This window comes from Hipposideros armiger, unplaced genomic scaffold, assembly GCF_001890085.2.
Source record: "Hipposideros armiger isolate ML-2016 unplaced genomic scaffold, ASM189008v1 scaffold_1569, whole genome shotgun sequence".
Taxonomy (NCBI): domain Eukaryota; kingdom Metazoa; phylum Chordata; class Mammalia; order Chiroptera; family Hipposideridae; genus Hipposideros; species Hipposideros armiger.
Genome location: NW_017732919.1, coordinates 48,166 through 67,156, shown reverse-complemented (window position 1 = coordinate 67,156; position 18,991 = coordinate 48,166). Strand labels below are relative to the sequence as shown.

Genomic DNA, 18,991 nt, shown 5'->3' with positions numbered 1-18,991 from the left:
GGGGAGTGGTGGATTGGGGGAGAAGGCTTGTCACTCTGTGAGAAGTGAAAAGTATAACTATTGCATTGCTTTGTACACCTGAAACCAAAACTAATTAAAAAAAAAAAAGGTGACAATGAAATCAGAAACTGAGAAGGTCAAAAGAAATAGGAGTAGAATCAAGATAATACTGGGTCAAACCGCCAAAAGAGGAGTTTTGGAGAAAAACAAAAGGTGACTTAAGAGAGTCCAGTTAGGAATGAGCAAGTCAAGAATAAGGTTTAAAAAGAGTAGTCATGTGCAGATGCAAGGTGCAAGGGGTCAGGAAGTAAAAAAGTGGAGGCTGTTTTCTGCAGAAGGTTGGTAGTAAAATAAAAGGGGTAAGAAATAAGAGCATTACCTCAAAGGGTCAGGGATTCAAAGAAAAGTTTCTGTGCTTGTTTTGAAAAGGAAAAAAGAAAAATATGTTTACAGGGAAAAAAATAAGAGAAATAATAGAACCAGATTCTGTGAGTAAGAGCTGTTGTTAGCTTTGATTTCTATCCTCTTACTCTGAGAGAGGAAAGACAAGGAGAACATAGATGAAACATGAGTTGGAGAGAAGGACTTTATGATAATGTGTGTTAAAGTGAAAAAAAGAAAATAACCAATAAAAACATATTGAACAACAACAAAAAACTATTAGAACTGACAAATGAATTTAGTAAAGTAGCTACAAAATTAAGATACAGAATTAATATTCAGAAATAGGTTGCATTGTTATACACCAATTACAAACTATGAGAAAGAGAAATTAAGAGAACAGTGCCATTTACAATTGCATCAACAAAATAAAATACTTAGGAATAAATTTAACTAAGGAAGTAAAGGCCTGTACTCAGAAAATTATAAGACATTGGAGAGGGAAATTAAGAAGTTACAAATAAATGGAAACATATGCCATGTTCATGGATAGGGAGAATTAATATAGTGAAAATGTGCACACTACCTAAAGAAGTATATAGATTCAGTGCAATCACTATCAAAATACCAATGCCGTTTTTCACAGAACTAGAACAAATAATCCTAAAATTTATATGGAAACATAAAAGACCCAAAATAGCCATGGCAATCCTGAGAAATAAGAACAAAGTGGGAGGTATCACACTACCTGACATCAAATCATACTACAAGGGTATAGAATCAAAACAGCGTGGTATTGTCATAGAAACAGACACATAGATCAATGGAACAGAATAGAGAGTCCAGAAATAAATCCATGCCTATATGGTAATTTAATCTATGACAAAATAAGCAAGAATTTACATTGGGGTAAAAAGAGTCTATTCAATAAATGGTGCTGGGAAAACTGTACAGATACATGCAAAAAACAATGAAGCTAGACCACCTCCTTATGCCATATACAAGAAGAAACTCAAAATGGATTAAAGACTTAAATGTAAGATCCGAAACCATAAAACTCCTAGAACAAAATATAGAAAGCAAACTCTCAGACATTACCCTTAGAAATATTTTTACTGGTATATCTCCTCAGGTAAGTGAAGCAAAAGAAAAAATAAACATATGGGACTACATTAAACTAAAAAGTTTTTTTCACAGCAAAAAAAAAACCATCAACAAAACAAAAAGACATCCTACTTCATGAGAGAAAATATTTGCCAATGATATATCTGATAAAAGGTTAATATCCAAAATTTATTTTAAAAAAACCAAACAATTAAAAAATGGGCAGAGGACTTGAAGAGACATTTCTCTAAAGAGGACATACAGATGGCCAATAGACATATGAAAAGGTGTTGAATGCCACCAATCATTAGAGAAATGCAAATAAAAACCACAATGAGCTATCACCTCACTCCTTTCAAAATGGCTATTATCAATAAATCAACAAACAGCAAATGTGGGCAAGGATGTAGAAAAAAGGGAACCCTCATGCATTGTTGGTGGGATTGGTGCAACCACTAAGGAAAACAATATAAATGTTCCTCAAAAAATTAAAAATAGAAATACCTTGTGACCCAGCAATTTGGGTATTTATCCAAAGAAATCCAAAACACTAATTTGAAAAACTATATGCACACCTATGTTTACTGCAGGGCTATTCACAATAGCCAAGATGTGGAAACAACAGAAACGCCCATCAATAGACAGTTGGATAAAAAAATTGTGGTACATTTATACAATGGAGTATTAGTCTGCCATTAAAAAGAATTAAATATTACCATTTGCAACAACATAGATGGACCTAGAGAATATTATGCTAAATAAAATAAGCCAGACTGAGAAAGACAAATACAATATTATCTCACTTGTATGTGGAATCTAAGAAACAGAATAAACGAGCTAACAAAACAGGAATAGACTCAGAGATACAGAAAAAAATCTAAGGGCTGCTAGATGGGAGGAGGGTTGAGGGATGGGGGAGAAAGTGAAGGGATAAAGTAGTACAAAATTGTAGTCACAAAATAGTCATGGGGATGTAGAATGCAGTATGGGGAATATAATCAATAATGGTGTAAATATTATGTAGGGTGCCAGGTGTGTATTGGACTTATCAAGGGGAACACATCATTGATTGTGTAGATGCCTAACCACTCCTCTATACACCTGAAGCTGAAGTAAAATAATATTGAATTCAACTATAATTAAATATATATGAGGTCTGACAATTAAGTTCAAGAACTTGTTGCAATGATGTTGTTAATCTTTTTTGATATCAGAGGGATTATTCATTATGAATTTGTACCAACTGGACAAGCAGTTAGCCAAGTTTACTATTTGGAAGTGCTGAAAAAGCTGCATGAAAAAGTTAAACGACCTAAACTTTTTGCCAACAATTCATGGCTCTTGCATCATGACAATGCACCAGCTCACACAGCACTGTCTGTGAGGGAGTTTTTAGCCAGTAAACAAATAACTATTGGAACACCCTCCTTAATCACCTGACCTGCCCCCCAATGACTTCTTTCTTTACCTGAAGATAAAGGGAATATTGAAAGGAAGACATTTTGATGACATTCAGGACATCAAGGGTAATACAAGGACAGCTCTGATGGCCATTCCAGAAAAAGAGTTCCAAAATTGCTTTGAAGGGTGGACTAGGCACTGGTGTTTGTGCATAGCTTCCCAAAGGGAGTACTTTGAAGGTAGCCATAGTGATATTCAGCAATGAGGTATGTAGCACTTTTTCTGAACTTAATTGTCAGACCTCATATAAAGTCACAGTATGTGTTGGGTCCAGATAATCAATAAAGAGGCTGGATGTCAAATTAAAGTTTAAAGTTCCGAAGATTTTATTAAGCTGAGCTCAGCAACCGCCCCTCCAACTAAGGAGAAAACGGTCCCGAGGTCTCAGTGGGTAGGGTTTTTATAAGGTGGGGGTTAAACATAAAGTAAATTACAGAAGCCAAAAAGAATGTGTAGTTATTTTAGTTAAAACTGCATCCCACTGTTGCAACAGTGTTATGTCCATGTGTCTTAACAGTACATCGTGACCGGGTTGATAAAGTTAGTTTGCTTCAAGGCCTCCTGAAACGTTAACATGAAGGCAGGGAGAGGAAGGGGCAACTGCAAGGCCTGAGAAAGAGAGAGGAAGGGGGAACTGCAAGGCGTGAGGAATGTTGTTCTTTAACCTTTTATTCCCCAGCAGAAGCAAAGCAGGTGTACAGAAGCAAAAAGAGCTGTTAGTTTTTGTGAAATGGTCCAATCTAGTTGTGATAAGACTACTTCTGCAAAGCATTAGTATTTCTGTTGCAATCCATTTCTTGTAAAGCTAGGCGTTTACTGTCTTCCCGGGAAGTTCTGCTTAGAGTCTAGCTGGAATAGCTGAAGTATGATTTTTAAAAGTGAGTCTGTCCGGCTTAGGGTCTGGGCATATGTAAAGTACAGTCAATGGTATTGTAATAGCTATATAAGGTCAGAGGAGTAGTAGACTTGGGGGGGGGGTTGTAATCACTTTTTGAGGAGTGTAAATGTTCAATCATTATGTTGTTTTGTACACCTGAAACTAATGTAAAAAATAAAATTAAAAAAGAACTGGAAGCAACACATGAACAAGACAAACAAATCATAGACACAGAACAGTTTAGTGGTTACCAGAGGGTAAGGGGGAAAAGGTGTGGTAGACGAAGGTAAAGGGATCAAATATATGGTGATGGAAGGAGAATTGACTCTGGGTGGTGAACACACAGTGCAATAGATAGATGAAGTATTATAAAATTGTACACTTGAAACCTATATAATTTTACTAACCAGTGTCATCCCAGTACACTTAATTATCACGTCCCGCGTGACAAGGACTGGGGGGCTCGAGGAGAGTTGGCAAAGGGTTAAGAAATCACAAGAGTCAAAAGTAGAGTTTCTGCGGGCCAGGGGTCTCGTCTCTTCAGACCGAGAGAGTGAGCTCTGATGCTGGTGGGCGTAAAGCTTTTATTTACAACAGTCACAAAGAGGTCAATTTGAATATCAATACCCAGTTAATTGATTCAATTAGACTGGCAGCTGCTTCACCAAAACTCATTGTGATTAAGCACGAGTTGTGCTTTCACACATGCGCATGATCCCCAGGATGGCCTCAGCATTCCGAGACCACCTGATAAGGAAGTTTTACCAAGATCATTCCCTCGGGTCTCCGCATTCCAAGACGCTTCCTTATGACTTCAAAGGATCAGTGCGCAGGAGCATTCGAGTCGGCAGCTGCAAGGCGACACTTAATACAAATTAATTTTAAAAATAAATTTTAAAAATAATTCTATACAGGATTATTGCAAGAATTGAAAGAGATAATATATGTGAAGGAATTTTCAAAGGCAGTGGATTACTATTATTAAGTCACAAGTGAAAACAACAAACCTAAGATCTGTGAAGCATATAAAGCCAGATAGAAGGTATTAATCTGGAAACGTTGTCTAGAGAGGAAAGTGTCCAAGGACAGACAGCCCTGTAGCGAAGTTGTAAGGTTTTCTTATCAATCCCAATATTTCTGTTTTTCTAGGGACCTACAGAATTGGATCAGTGGCATTGGTGGCATGGTATCATCACAGGAGCTGGCTGAGGACTTAACTGGTACAGAGATCTTGATAGAGCGACACCAGGTATGGCTACAAAAGCCATAGCCACTGGTCACATGACTTCACAACCTTCCCTCATGTTACAACTGTGGTTGTAACAATGTTACAACATTGGCCTCACTTGTCTCTTCCCGCTTTACCCCACAGGAACATCATGCCGACATGCAGGCTGAGGCTCCTACCTTCCAGGCCTTAGAAGACTTTGGTGCAGAACTTATAGACAGTGGGCACTCTGCCAGCTCTGAAATTGAAAAAAAGCTTCAAGCTGTCAGGCTAGAGAGAAATGATTTGGAGAAAGCTTGGGAACAACGCAAGAAGATGCTAGATCAATGTCTGGACTTGCAGGTACAGCAAATCCCCAATCATTGAGCAGAATTAGCCCAAGTCTGTTCCTTCTATGCAATTTTACATGATTCGTACAGCTGTTCATTTCACTGGACTTCCCATGCTGTAAGCACAAAGGCATCTCTTGATTATCTGACATTGTATTCTCTGCTTTGTAGACTGATCTTGGGGGTTTTCTTTGTCCTTATCCCTGTCAAAAGAGCCAAACAAAATGGAGGTCACTCCTGAGCATGAAGTAGGGTGATTATAATTTATTGATTGATTGAGGTTTTGATTGATAGATTTTCATTGAGAACCTACTGTGTGCAGGGCCCTGGGAACCCAAAGATTAGTAAGATAGTGTCCCTTTTCTTAAGTATTGAAATTTGACATGTAGACAGATAATTCTAGTATAGTAAGGTGATTATTAATGAAACATAATGTATGAATGTTTTGAGGCTAAAGAAGGGGAAGTGATTAACACTTTTGAGAGAAAGAGAGAGTGTCACAGGCTACCCTGAAGGATAGTGTTTACCAGTCCTAAACAAATAACCAGCCAGTATCTACCAGGTATAGGATATGGCAAATAGCAGCCAAGGGTAGTTTATGTTTATATAAAAACATAAAATGTGTTTTCTGGGAAGTGTAAAAGTCCAGTAGAGTAGTCCCCCACTTGTTTGTGAGAGATATATTTCAAAAGCACCAGTGAATGCCTAAAAACACAGATAGTACCAAACGCTATACATACTATGTTTATTCCTATACACATATACCTATTTAAAATATATAAATTAGGTACAGTAAGAGATTAACAATAATTAAAAATAAAATAGAACAATTATAACAATATACTGTAATAAAAGTTATGTGAATGGCTTTGGGGCCAGCCCATGCCACGTCTCTGACCTTCCTACCAGTCTGGAGGTAGCTTCTTCTGCGTATCCTTAATTGAAAGGCTTCAGTTCAGCTTGATTTTATGCAATTCTCAATAATGGTTGTTGTGTAGATTAGTTGTAATTTTGATGCGGTTGTAAGCGAAGGTAAACACAGCGTTTGCCTACTGTGCCATCTTGGTTCTAACATTTCTTATAATACTGCTTTGGTGGTGATGAACTCCTTTAACTTTTTCTTGTCTGGGAAGCTTTTTATCTGTATGTCAATTCTAAATGATAGTTTGCTGGGTAGAGTAATCTTGGTTGTAGGTTCTTGCTGTTCATTGCTTTGAATATGTTTTGACAAATGCCTTTGGTAATTCAATTTTGATGTGTCTTGGTGTGAGCCTCTTTGGGCTCATCTTGTTTGGGACTCCTGTGCTTCCTGGCTGGTATGTCTATTTCCTTCACCAAGCTAAGGAAGTTTTCAGTCATTATTTCTTCAAATAGGTTTTTAATTTCTTGCTCTCTCTTTTCTCTTTCTGGTATTCCTATGATTCAAATGTTGGTGCACTTCACATTGTCCCAAAGGATCCTTAAACTATCCTTAGTTTTTTGGATTCTTTTTCTTTTTCCTGTCCTGATTAGGTGTTTTTTGCTACTTAGTCTTCCAAAACACTGATTCAGTCCTCTGCTTCATCTAATCTACTGTTGATTCCCTCTAATATGTTCTTTATTTCAGTTATTGTATTCTTCATTTCTAACTGGTTATTTTAATGGTTCCTACCTCCATGGTTATGTTTCCTATCTTTTTGTTGAAGTTCTCACTGAGATCATTGAGCATCCCTATATCCAGTGTTTTGACATCTACATCTGGTTTGTCTCTGTTTTGCTTTATTTGTCTCTGTTTTGTTTATTTCTTTTTCTGGAGCTTTGTTCTGATCTTTCATTTGGGACATGTTTTTCTTTCTCCTGTTTTGTTTCTATGTATTAGGTAGAGCACTATGTCTCCAAATCTTGGTAGAGTGGCCTTATGTAGTAAGTGTCCTGTGGGGCCAGGTGTCACCTGAGGTGGGTGATGTGTCTCTGTGTGAGTTGTGTGTACCCTCCTATGTGTTTGACCCTTGAATACTGTTGGCATGTCAGTGGGAGGGACTGATCCTCAGGCTGATTGGTTGTGAGGAATGCCATGATTACAGTGGAGGAGCTGTTGTGCAGGGGCTGACCCCACACAGCAGGATTTGCTTTAGCCAGGCTCTGATTACTGCTGAGTCTGCACTCTGAGTGTGTCATTTGTGGAGATGGTTGCATAGTGCACTGGTGTGGTCTGAAGCTGGTCACCAGGTGGTTCTGGTGGCTCTTGGAAGGGGCTCTGATGCAGACAAGTTCAGCCACTGCCTGTGCCCTGCCCACGGGCACTTGGTATGAGGTACAAAGTGATATTCAGATGGTTACCACTTGCGCTGGGCTTGGAGGTGCCTCAGAGGTGCTAAGCTGTGAACTGAGGCCAGCTGTTGCTAATTCCAGGCTTGAGGCTGCTTAGCAAGAGGTACAGGGCATACCAAGGCCAGATGTTGTTTGTTTGGGGTTTGTGAACCTTTGAGAGATTTTAGAAAAATTCACAGCATGAGCCAACACAGGCTATTTGTATGAAAAAGCCACTGGAAGTGCCTTGGGTGGGCCTGCAAGTCAGGTGAGGTGGGGTCTCAGGGAACAACCAGGGTGGGCAAATAATATTAGTTAGGTTAATGGAAACTCAGATATCATGCCCACCTGCCTGTTGTAGGCTGATTGGGTGAGGGCTCAACAAAGGAACAATGTCTTCTGTCACACTTCTGTCTGGGAGGAAGCTTCCCCTCCAGCCTTTACCCTAAAGCAAGACAATCCAGCTCCTCCCTGTATGTCCCCAATGCCCTTTGAGCTGCTGCCCCAGCACTGGAGCTCAGAGCAAGTAAGTCCATCAGCGATCAAGTCCATGCATGGGCCCTTTAAGAGGAACATCTGGGAATCCAGCAGCCTTTCTTCCTACTCAGCCACAACTTCTACTGTTCTCATATCCAGGAGTTATGAGGCCTTCTTTCCCCAGCACTTCTACCCTGGGCTTGGGAGCCTTGTGTGGGACTGGAACTCTTCACCCCTCAGGGGGTACCTCCACAGCTAAGATATCCCTCCCAACTTTTAACTGCCACACATGGGTGTGTGACCAGCCTGTTCCCTGTCTTCTCCCCCTCCTACTAGTCTCCACATGAGTTCATCTTTGTATCCTTAGTTATAGGACTTCTGTTTACCTAGACTGAAGGAAATTCTCAAGGATTGCTGTTCTGTAGTTTAGTTATAATTTTGAGGTAGTCATGGGGGGAGGTAAGCACAGAATTTACCTTCCCTGCCATCTTGACTGAAAGCCTCCTTTGGGTGTCTTATTAAGTAAAATAAGGGTTATGTGGACACAAGAACTTCAATACAGGGACAGTCGGTCTAATAACCAGTAGAGCTAAGTGCCTAACAGTTGGGGAGTGTATAATAGCATGAATACTCTGGACAAAGGGATGACTCATTTCCCAGGCATGACATAACAAGATGGCATGAGATTTCCTCATGCCAATCAGAACAGCACATATTTAAACCTTATGAATTGTATATTCCTGGATTTCCCATGTAATATTTTCTGACAGTGGTTGACCAAGGGTAACTGAAACTGCAGAAAGCAAAACTTCAAATAAGTGGGGACTCCTATACCATATATCTCTAACTTTATTCCTCATAGTTGTTCCAAGGGAACTGTGATCAGGCTGAGAGCTGGATGATGGCACGTGAGAGTTTCCTGAGGTCAGATGATAAGGGTTCCTTAGATAGTCTGGAGGCCTTGATGAAGAAACGTGATGATATGGACAAAGCAATCACTGCCCAGGTAATAACAACTAATATGAGTTATAAAATAACTACTAGTAATAATAACAGAAATCTTACATAGGTATGTGGTTTTATGATTTTAAAATATTTTAATTCCAATTTGCTTCTTGCAGGAAACTCTGAGCTAGGCAGGGCAACATGACACTTTGGCTTAGCCTAACCCAAGTCACATGTGGCGTTGGACTTTCTTAGTTTAAGTCCAGCATTTTAAAACCTGACTTTTAGAATTGGAAGTGACTTAATATACTGTCTATTCCAACATCTCACCCAATGCAGGAATCACCCTGTCCTACAATGGCCATGGGAAGTGTCAAATAAGTGAATTCAGTACCACACAAATAACCCATCTCAGTATCATTATTAATAGTTTGCCTATTGTTGAGTTAATATCCACCTCTCTAAGGAATTTACCCTTTAGTACTGATTTTGTTTCCCTTTGTGAAATGACAAAGGTTAATGTCTGCTCTTTTCTAGGAGAGAGTCTGGAATTGCACCAGGGTCTAATCTCCAGACATTTGGGTTCTTTCCATTCTGTTTTATCTAGGAAAACAAGATCACTGAGCTAGAACATTTTGCTGAGCGGCTTATAGCTGATGACCACTACGCCAAGGAAGAGATTGCTGCTCAGCTCCAACGGGTGCTGGACAGGTCAGGCCTGAGCAATTGTTTTATGAGCTACAGGAAGAGGTAGCAAAGTGACCTCTCTGTTAGCATTGAGCATGGGGGTAACACTCAGTTCTTCTTACTTCTAGATGCCTAATACTATCTTGACACTTTGGGAAACTTTGTGATCTGGACTCACAGAATGAAAGACATGGAAGTTACCTTAGAAATTACCTGACTTAACAAATATATCTAAAAATAATGAGACTATGTTTTATACAACATATAAATAATATATAATATAATAATATAGTCTATAACTAAATAATATATTACTATGTTATATATAACACATAAATGTATAAATGAGAGGTTGACAAATGGGAAAATTCATGAATATGCCATTAGAGCTTAGGGGAAGGAAAAAGGACACAGACTGATCTAGCCACCTTCTCCAGATGGAAGGCTCTCAAAGCACAGCTGATTGCTGAGCGGACAAAACTGGGAGATTATGCTGACCTAAAACAATTCTGCCGTGACTTTGAGGACCTAGAAGAATGGATCAATGAGATGCTGCCCACAGCCTGTGATGAGTCCTACAAAGACCCCACCAACATTCAGGTAAGCGCAAAATAGGAATCTTGGAAAACTTTAGCATACCCAAGTTGTTGCATGAATGTCCATTTTTCTATACTGAACACTTCCTTATTGTTGAGACCACTGATGCTATCCTCAGGGACTTCTCAGTCTAACGTGCACAGGCCCTTCAGAAGTCAACATCACTTTGGTTATGACAGAAATATTAACTCTTACTTTTAAACACAAGTTATGTTTTCTTGCTTCCCTAAATAACAAGGTAACTTAGTTTTTTCTCTTCCTTTAGAGGAAATACCTGAAGCACCAGACCTTTGAAAATGAGGTCTATGGCAGAGCTGATCAGGTAGAAGGAGTCATCAGATTGGGGAACTCTCTGATTGAGCGGAGGGCATGTGATGGCAAGGAAGAGACCATGAAGGTAGGGGTTTTGCTCACCGTGGGTTCTGGGCACAAAGATACATGAAAAGAAATCTTACTATTTCAATGTTTTCATGTATAGGAATATGGAATATGTTCTCTGGTTAACAATGATGCTGAGATCTATTGGCTACCACCACACTTAGTACCTAGAATTCCAGGAAAACTTTCAACTTAATTCCTAAACATTATCCTGTGTGTTTTGCATTTTCTATCCCTACTACCAAGTCTTTTGGCATTTAGACATCAACCTCTGTAATCAGTCCAGTACTCTTTCTCAAACTTTCTACTAATACCTCCTGTTGTATTCTGAAATTAACTTGTTTAAAATGTATGACATTTAAATACTGGATAATTTTGATTAGTTCCTACCTCCTTGGCCTCCCTATAGTATCCTTTCAAGTTGTTAGAAGACCCAGGATTCTAAAGACCATAATGATTCTTCAATTTCTTTGGGTTAGGGTCAACTGGAAGAGCTGGAGAAACATTGGGACTACCTGCTTGAGAGAACAGTTGACAAAGGGCAAAAGCTCAATGAGGCTAGTCGCCAACAAAGGTTCAATACAGGCATCCGGGATTTTGAGTTCTGGCTCTCAGAGGTAATTGCACCTGGAAACGGTGGGGGCATGGGAGTTTAATAAATGCTTGTCATATAATCAAATTTATGCATGAATGATCTCCTGACTCTTCTTCAGAAACGTTTGGGGACATAGTTGATAATCTTGTTCTCCTTAAAGATAGTTTTCATCTGGCAGCTTTACTGCTTATTCTTCCATTCCCAGGCAGAGACACTACTGGCCATGAAAGATCAGGCCAGGGACTTGGCTTCTGCAGGAAACCTGCTCAAAAAGCATCAGCTATTGGAAACAGAGATGTTGGCTCGAGAAGTAAGTATTTCTGGAATCCCACTCCTCTGGGATTTCCATTCAAAAAATGGAAAGGTTTCTGATTTTCCCCTCTCCTGTCTTAGGAGATTATTTGGGAACACAGCCTTGCAAGATTCACCTTACTGTTCACAACCAGCAGTCATTATAACCAGGTCAAATCCATGGGCTGCAGAGAGATTGCGATAGTCACTTTTAATGAATGATCATTAAGCTGTAGATTCTAAGACTCCAAGATGTGGATCCTAAAAGTGATCTTATTTATTTTTTTAATGAATGCATGCATATAAACTCACTATCATCCAAAGCTGCACATTTGATCTGGTCCTAGAAAGACAATGCAAATTATTTCATAGATTTAGAGAGAAAAACAATAAAATAGATAGGAGCATATGCAATGAAGTTGAACTACATATAGACTCTGGAAATGCAATAATGCATTCCAGTAGCATCCTAATATCAAGCAGAGATTTGTACTAGGAACATGCTGACAGGTGTTAATTTTATACAGGAGAATTTTACACTATCATTTTTATTTGGTGATAGAGATACCTACAGAAAGGATAAGAAGCCAAAGGCTTTCTAAGTTTGATTATTTCAGGATTTGATGATATTCCCTGTGACATCACTAGAGGGCAGAGTTTGAATAAAAATAGAGAAGAGGCTGCATGGGTTCTGTGGCCAACCTAAGAGTAGTTCTTATTGATTATTTCAATAAATCAGTCTGCATCAGACAGAGTGCTTGCTCACCAAGGTTTTATTTTCCATTTGGGGAGAGGAAGCAAATAAAGGGGAAAACATCAGAAGGAAAAACAGGACACATAAGGCCAAATGTGCAATTAGAGTAGTATAGTCATGTTATCCATATTGCCCTCATCCAATCTGGGTCAACAAAAAAAAATCAAATTGACTATCTTTAAAAACAATCTCTTTGACACAGTCTTTGAACCTGAACCAGCAGTGGTTAAATTTGTGAGTCTACTTAATGCCTGTACTATATTGTTCACTGAGTTTACTGGGGCTTCCTAGGATGCACTCAGGGACCTGAATGAGTTGGCTACTGATCTGCTCTCCAGTGGGACTTTCAATACTGATCAGATTGTGGAGAAAAGAGATAATGTCAACAAGCGCTTCTTGGATGTCCAGAACTTAGCAGCGGCACACCATGAGAAACTGAAAGAAGCCTATGCCTTGTTCCAGTTCTTCCAGGAACTAGATGATGAGGAATCATGGATAGAGTATGTACTGCCAAATCGTATTGCATTGATAATCCAAGAGAGCAGATAATCCTCCAAACATGTTTCTATTTGATGCTGAAATGAAATACGTAATGTTTCTTGCTGTTGGTAATACTGCTTAATCATGTTTGCCTTACCCTAAAGTTAACATTGGTTTTATTTCCCCCAAATTCCTTCACTGTTTGGCAGACAAAAATGGAGGGAGTGGGGAGCAGTTCACATACATTCTGGGGACAAAATTAAGAAAACATGTATGTTTGTTCTAGAGAGTTCATAGAATGTGTACTGCTCATTTCGAATCAGATAGCTGGGCATTTGCAACTTACTGAACTGATGAGATCATTGTCCTTTTTCTTTCTGTATCTCGTGTATCTAATATGTGACAGAACTGGATTCTGGATAGAGAACGTTACACATTACCTGCCATGGTTTTATACTAATTCTACCTTTGTTGTAAAAAATATGATTGGGAACATATTAGCAAATCAAATTATTTGCTTTATTTACTATTTAACCTGTCTCATCATGTTTCTCTTCAACATACCTGCTGATTATTTTGTTTTATTAATGTTTTTTAAATTAAAATGTAGTGGGGTGACAATGGTTAGTAAAATTACATAGGTTTCAAGTGTACAATTCTGCAATACATCATCTATATATCACATTGTGTGTTCAACAACCAGAGTCAGTTCTCCTTCCATCACCATCATCATCTACAACCCGCTCCCCCCTTACCCTCTGGTAACCACTAAACTATTTTATGTGTCTATGAGTTTTTGTTTATTTGTTTGTCTTGTTTTTTAAAGCTGAAAACAGCAAAGGAACAAAGCCTGCTGATTCTTATGAGCAATCAAAGAATTAGAAAAAAGCATTGTGCACAGGACAAGTAGGACATTTCAGAAACTTTTTAGAAACAGTAAGATAACATAATCTTGTCTATGTAGTCTTTTACTGTGCTTCATGCTGATGTTCAAACATTTTACTCTCAGAAGCAGTTCAACTGCCATGACTTCTATAGATCAGCTCTTTATAACCCATTCTACCTAAATTCATTACTGATGCTAAGAGACAAAAATAATGAAGGTCATGAAGGTCATACATGTATATGTGTACATATGTGTGTGTGTATAATTTTTACCTTTTTGAAATAGAAATGTTAGTATATGTTCTTGAGTAAAGAAGAGAAGATACACAAGTAGACAGGCAAAGGAAGTAACGGAAGGCTGTTACAGCTGTGCATATCAGTATGTTATTTTAATTGTATTAGCATAAGTTGGAAGCTTTGCTGAAAGCTTTTGGCACTAATTATCTTTGTGACATTGACACCAGAAAGCTACCTCACCCCCAGCCACACACACTCTTAGAAAGCTGTTGTTCTAGGATGACTTCAAACATCTAAACTCGAAATTTTCTGTTTTCTTCCTTGGTTGCAGGGAGAAGTTGGTACGAGTGAGCTCCCAGGACTATGGGAGGGATCTGCAAGGGGTTCAAAACTTACTGAAGAAACACAAACGCCTAGAGGGGGAGCTGATGGCACATGAACCTGCCATCCAGGTAGGAATAGTAGAGTATAAGACCTGGAAAGGCAGAGATAATCTAATAGTAGCCCCTCGTGTTACAGATAAATAGGATGATACTACTAAAGGTGAAGGTGGCATATACTAAGACTAACGTAGAGTTAGTCACAGAGTTCGTTAGTGTTCTTTTCCACATTTTGTACCCTATAAATAGAAGCATTCTGTACAAGACCCATGCTCTTCCCTGGAAAGGGCACTTTTAACACTCTAGGGCACAGTTGTTGACAATTAAGATGCAGGTTGGGACATCCAGAAAAGTTGTACTTGAGCCAAGCCACATGAAAAGAAAGCAACTCTGGGTCTGGCTTGACAGCAGGGTCACCCTATGATCATGAATTATCCACAAAGTAGATCACGGAGAGTGGCCTTGTACAAATGCCAAGGTATTTGTCCAAAAACTTGGGTGATTTTAGTATGGTAGATCTCACTGCAGCTTTCTACATTCTCCCAGGATTTTCAGCACCATCCTAAGTAGCATAGAGTTTATAAATGATCTCGAGGGTAGGAAGGGCTAGATATTTGGTCTGGGGAGTAGGTCTAAACTGGGAAAGATTGTAGGGTAATGCAACATGGAGTGGGTGTGTTCTTCAGAATGTGCTGGATATGGCAGAGAGGCTGGGCGACAAGGCTGCTGTGGGCAGAGAGGAGATCCAGGAACGGCTGGCTCAGTTTGTTCAACACTGGGAGAAGCTCCAAGAGTTGGCCAAGGCTCGGTGAGTTGGGGAGAGGAGACCCAATGCTCTTTCTGCGTTACAGGCATTGGGCTGGTGTTGGAGGGCGGGGGGTGTGGAATACTTAAGGGCTTGCTCAGCATTTCTCCCCACCTACCCATCTCTATCTATCTTCTAAGTCCCTGCTCAAATGCAAAGTATTCCATGAAGCTTTCTCCCATTTACCCCAGACAGAAGCGATGACTGCCTCTGTGTTATAAATATACCTCTACTCCTGTACTTGCTTGCAGCTGTCTTTTATCATTGTTGCCCTACATATGTTATCTCTCATACCAGGTTATTTGCCAGGTGTCTATTTGTATATCTCCCCAGTTTACCATTGGGTGCAACACACAGTGGTGAAAACATTAAAAAAAAATGTTCTCCCTTAGAGCCCTATAGCTACATATAGCCAAGTAAAATATTCTCTGCCTATAACGCCATGTCTTTTGGCAATAGGAATACTTTCCTTCCTGGGGAATAAAAGTACTTTGTAGTGCCTCCATTGTGTTAAGAGTAGAAAGAGACTCTGCTTCATTGCTGTTATTCTCCAACTCTAATTGGCACTTTTATTTGGACAAAGTTTTTTTTCCCCCAACAAAGATTCCTAGAGAAAAGATAATGCCACAAAATTGTACTTCTGGGACAAAGGTCTCCCCCTTTTCAGAGGAGATCACCACAGCTGACCAGTAGGCATATATTTGGTTGTTCTGCGGCCCAGTTCAACTGTGGCTGCCTCATGAGATTGGGCCACTCGGCCCCACTTTCACTGCTTACTAGTTTCCTCTTGTCCTTATTGGGCTTACTGCCCTGTAATAGAGGGCTTCGGTTGGAAGAGTCCCTAGAATATTTGCAATTCATGGAGAATGCTGAGGAGGAAGAAACTTGGATCAGTGAAAAGGAAGCAATGGTTGCCCTCAGAAATTCAGGAGACACATTGGCTGCTACTCAGGTGAGAATAGGTTGACTGGTTTAATTGATTTTCTTCTCTTTAATATGAACCTCTTCTTATGTTGTCAATGTTTTCATCTTTAAAATTAGAATCTTTCTCCTGGTGGGAAAAGAAGGCTTTAAAGTCAGCTCTTTGTATAGGATTTTTTTTAAAATTAAAGTTTATTGGGGTAACAATGCTTAGTAAAGTTACATAGGTTTAAGGTGTACAATTGTATAATACCTCATCTATATATCACATTGTGTGTTCACCACCCAGAGTCAGTTCTCCTTCCATCATCATATATTTGATCCAGTATAGGATGTTCTTGATACTTAATATTTTTCTGGTAGACGCAGTGTTTTGTAGAATTATATAAATTTTAATATGGGGAAGTCCTATGTCTTACCTTTATCAACATTCTCATTCCAAAATCCAGAAAAACTTAAGGTCACATGGTAAGTTAGAACAATGTGACTTATATTCCTTTGATTCTTTTTCTGGTAAATTTGCCCTTTTTGGCAAGTGAAGAGTTTGGGGAGAGGAATTTAGTAGAGCCGCGCAGGGAGAAGTGGATACTCATCTGTTCTGCCAGTTTAGTTGAATCATCATCAGTGATGAATGGCATCAAATGGAATCAGAATGTGGGTGGGATAAATTGTCTTGATGCTTTGTTTCTCACTGACTCATTTATGCAGAGCTTGCTAAAGAAGTATGAAGCTTTGGATAATGACTTTGCTGTCCATACGGCCCGAGTGCAAAACGTGTGTGCTCAAGGAGAAGACATCCTGAGTAAGGTGAGGGACTCCAGGAATTCCAGGTCAAACTTTCATTTTCAAGAGGAATTGGCCCAAATATAGACTCATGAGCAGTGCTAAATCATACATTTCATAATCTCTTCTAAGCTGCCTTTTTGTTATTATTGTTGTTCTAAGCAAATAATTATCTATTTAATTGGTTTTTCCTGGAAATCCTTTTTTCAAGTTCTTACTAGTATACCTTGAAGATTTCTTTGAATCCTTTATTGACACACTTACTCTTATCCTATGCAAAATATGGCACTTACGAAACTCTTATAAGTGACTTGCTTTGGTCATAGAGTATTGTAAAAATGTAAAACAATTTCTTTGTAAGCCTCTAAGGAGGAAGACCACATGGAAACCTTTTTGTAATTTGAGAATCATTCTGCTGTTTAGATGCTTGTTTTTACAAAGTCTCACTTATCTAAGTACTACATAGAGAACCCAAAACAGAGATGACTTTACACCTTCTAGATGCTTACACTGACTAAGAAGATCACACTTATATGGACAGTCATGAAAAGATCACCCAAATAACCATCTGAAACATAGAAGAAAAACAGAATTAATTCGCTAGACCTAGAGGAGAATAGTTACAATTTGGAATGAGAAAGATGAGAGCTTTTTAGTAGTACTAAGGAATTCACATTTCTGGCTTTGGCCTTTCTCCTTCTTTCAACTTTGGTGTTACAGGAGGAAAGTCAGCACAAGGAGAAGATTTCTGCCAAGATAGAGGCTCTGAATGAAAAGACTCCAGCTCTGGCCAAGGCAATAGCTGCTTGGAAGTTGCAGTTGGAAGATGATTATGCCTTTCAGCAGTTCAACTGGAAGGCTGATGTGGTAGAGGCCTGGATAGGTACGATAGATGAGGGCCAGGGTCCTCGGGTTTGAGAAATGCTGATAAATTCATTTATAGAATGGTTCCTGAGGCTTTCTCACTTACCTTGCAAAGAGAAATGCTCCCTTGTAATGATCACCCACCCCTATCCTTTCAGGACACAATTACACTCACAAGTGTGCAAACACACACACACACACACACACACACACACACACACACACAGAGAGAGAGAGAGAGAGAGAGAGAGAGAGAGAGAGAGAAATATACTAAGGGGGTGACTAAATGCCATTATTCCAGAGAATAATTCTCATTTTGAGAATTCGTGATTTCACATGTGATATTCAGAAAGATACAGCTATAGCAAAACATTCTAGGAAATAAACTGTGTGTTTGATTTACTTATAATTTATATCTAATATTCAATTTTTCTTTGTTCTATAAAACACTCCGACATTTTCTTGGCCCTAGCTCTGTTTCAATCAGTTTTATCCTGCGTAAGTCTAGAAAAGCAATCCACTGGTCTCCACTGTTCTCATATTGAATGTATCACCCACTTTGATAGTTGGGAGGCTCTCTTGTAGCCTAGAGGACATATTCCTTTTCTCCTTTCCAAGTCTGATACAAGACCAACTATCTTTCCCATCTTATTGTCTTTGCACTTTAGCTGAGAAGTTAACAAGCCTGAAGACCAATGGCAATGGTGGAGATCTCGCTGCCTTCCTTACTCTCCTGGCAAAGCAGGTGAGAGTGGGGTTGCCTTGTTAACAGATGCCAGTGCGGTACAAGACCAATATCACACAGAAGCTGAACACAGAGAATTATTTCATTCCTAAATTTTGTGTGTTTGTTTTCTGTGAGACCTGTAACATCGTTCCTTTTTTCCTTCCTGATACTGATAATTTGCTAGGTTTCCTCCCCTCTGTCACCCCATTCACTCTCATCTGTCTTGCAATAGGTGTTCGTTATGCTTATTAGGGAACCAAATATTGGGTTTTAATTTTTCTCTGTTGTACCTTTTAGCTATATTCCATTAATAACTTTTTATATCTTTATATCTTTATCATTTTCTTTAACTTGCTTTTGAATTACTTAACTTGAAAAAAATTTAAGATGGCTATGGAGATGATCAAATATATAGTCATTCTTCTTTTTAAATATATTGATTTAAGGTTACAAATTTCTAAGTAAAGCTTTAGCTTAGCAGTGTCTCACAAATTTTGTGTTATTTTTGTTATCATC

General features: G+C 39.0%; 1 protein-coding gene across 1 annotated transcript in view; it reads left to right on the top strand.

Annotated features, from left to right (window-relative positions):
- Positions 1–18,991, top strand: part of SPTA1 (spectrin alpha, erythrocytic 1) — a 110,993-nt gene that overhangs the window by 72,977 nt on the left and 19,025 nt on the right. Inside the window, exons 26-40 of the mRNA XM_019634272.1 lie at positions 4,973–5,072; positions 5,196–5,393; positions 9,009–9,152; positions 9,699–9,802; positions 10,216–10,378; positions 10,641–10,772; positions 11,233–11,370; positions 11,554–11,658; positions 12,685–12,893; positions 14,327–14,447; positions 15,062–15,183; positions 16,000–16,132; positions 16,810–16,908; positions 17,605–17,767; positions 18,417–18,493. Of these exons, the coding sequence (XP_019489817.1) occupies positions 4,973–5,072; positions 5,196–5,393; positions 9,009–9,152; positions 9,699–9,802; positions 10,216–10,378; positions 10,641–10,772; positions 11,233–11,370; positions 11,554–11,658; positions 12,685–12,893; positions 14,327–14,447; positions 15,062–15,183; positions 16,000–16,132; positions 16,810–16,908; positions 17,605–17,767; positions 18,417–18,493 (2,008 nt within the window). The remainder of the gene's footprint in view (positions 1–4,972; positions 5,073–5,195; positions 5,394–9,008; positions 9,153–9,698; positions 9,803–10,215; positions 10,379–10,640; positions 10,773–11,232; positions 11,371–11,553; positions 11,659–12,684; positions 12,894–14,326; positions 14,448–15,061; positions 15,184–15,999; positions 16,133–16,809; positions 16,909–17,604; positions 17,768–18,416; positions 18,494–18,991) is intronic.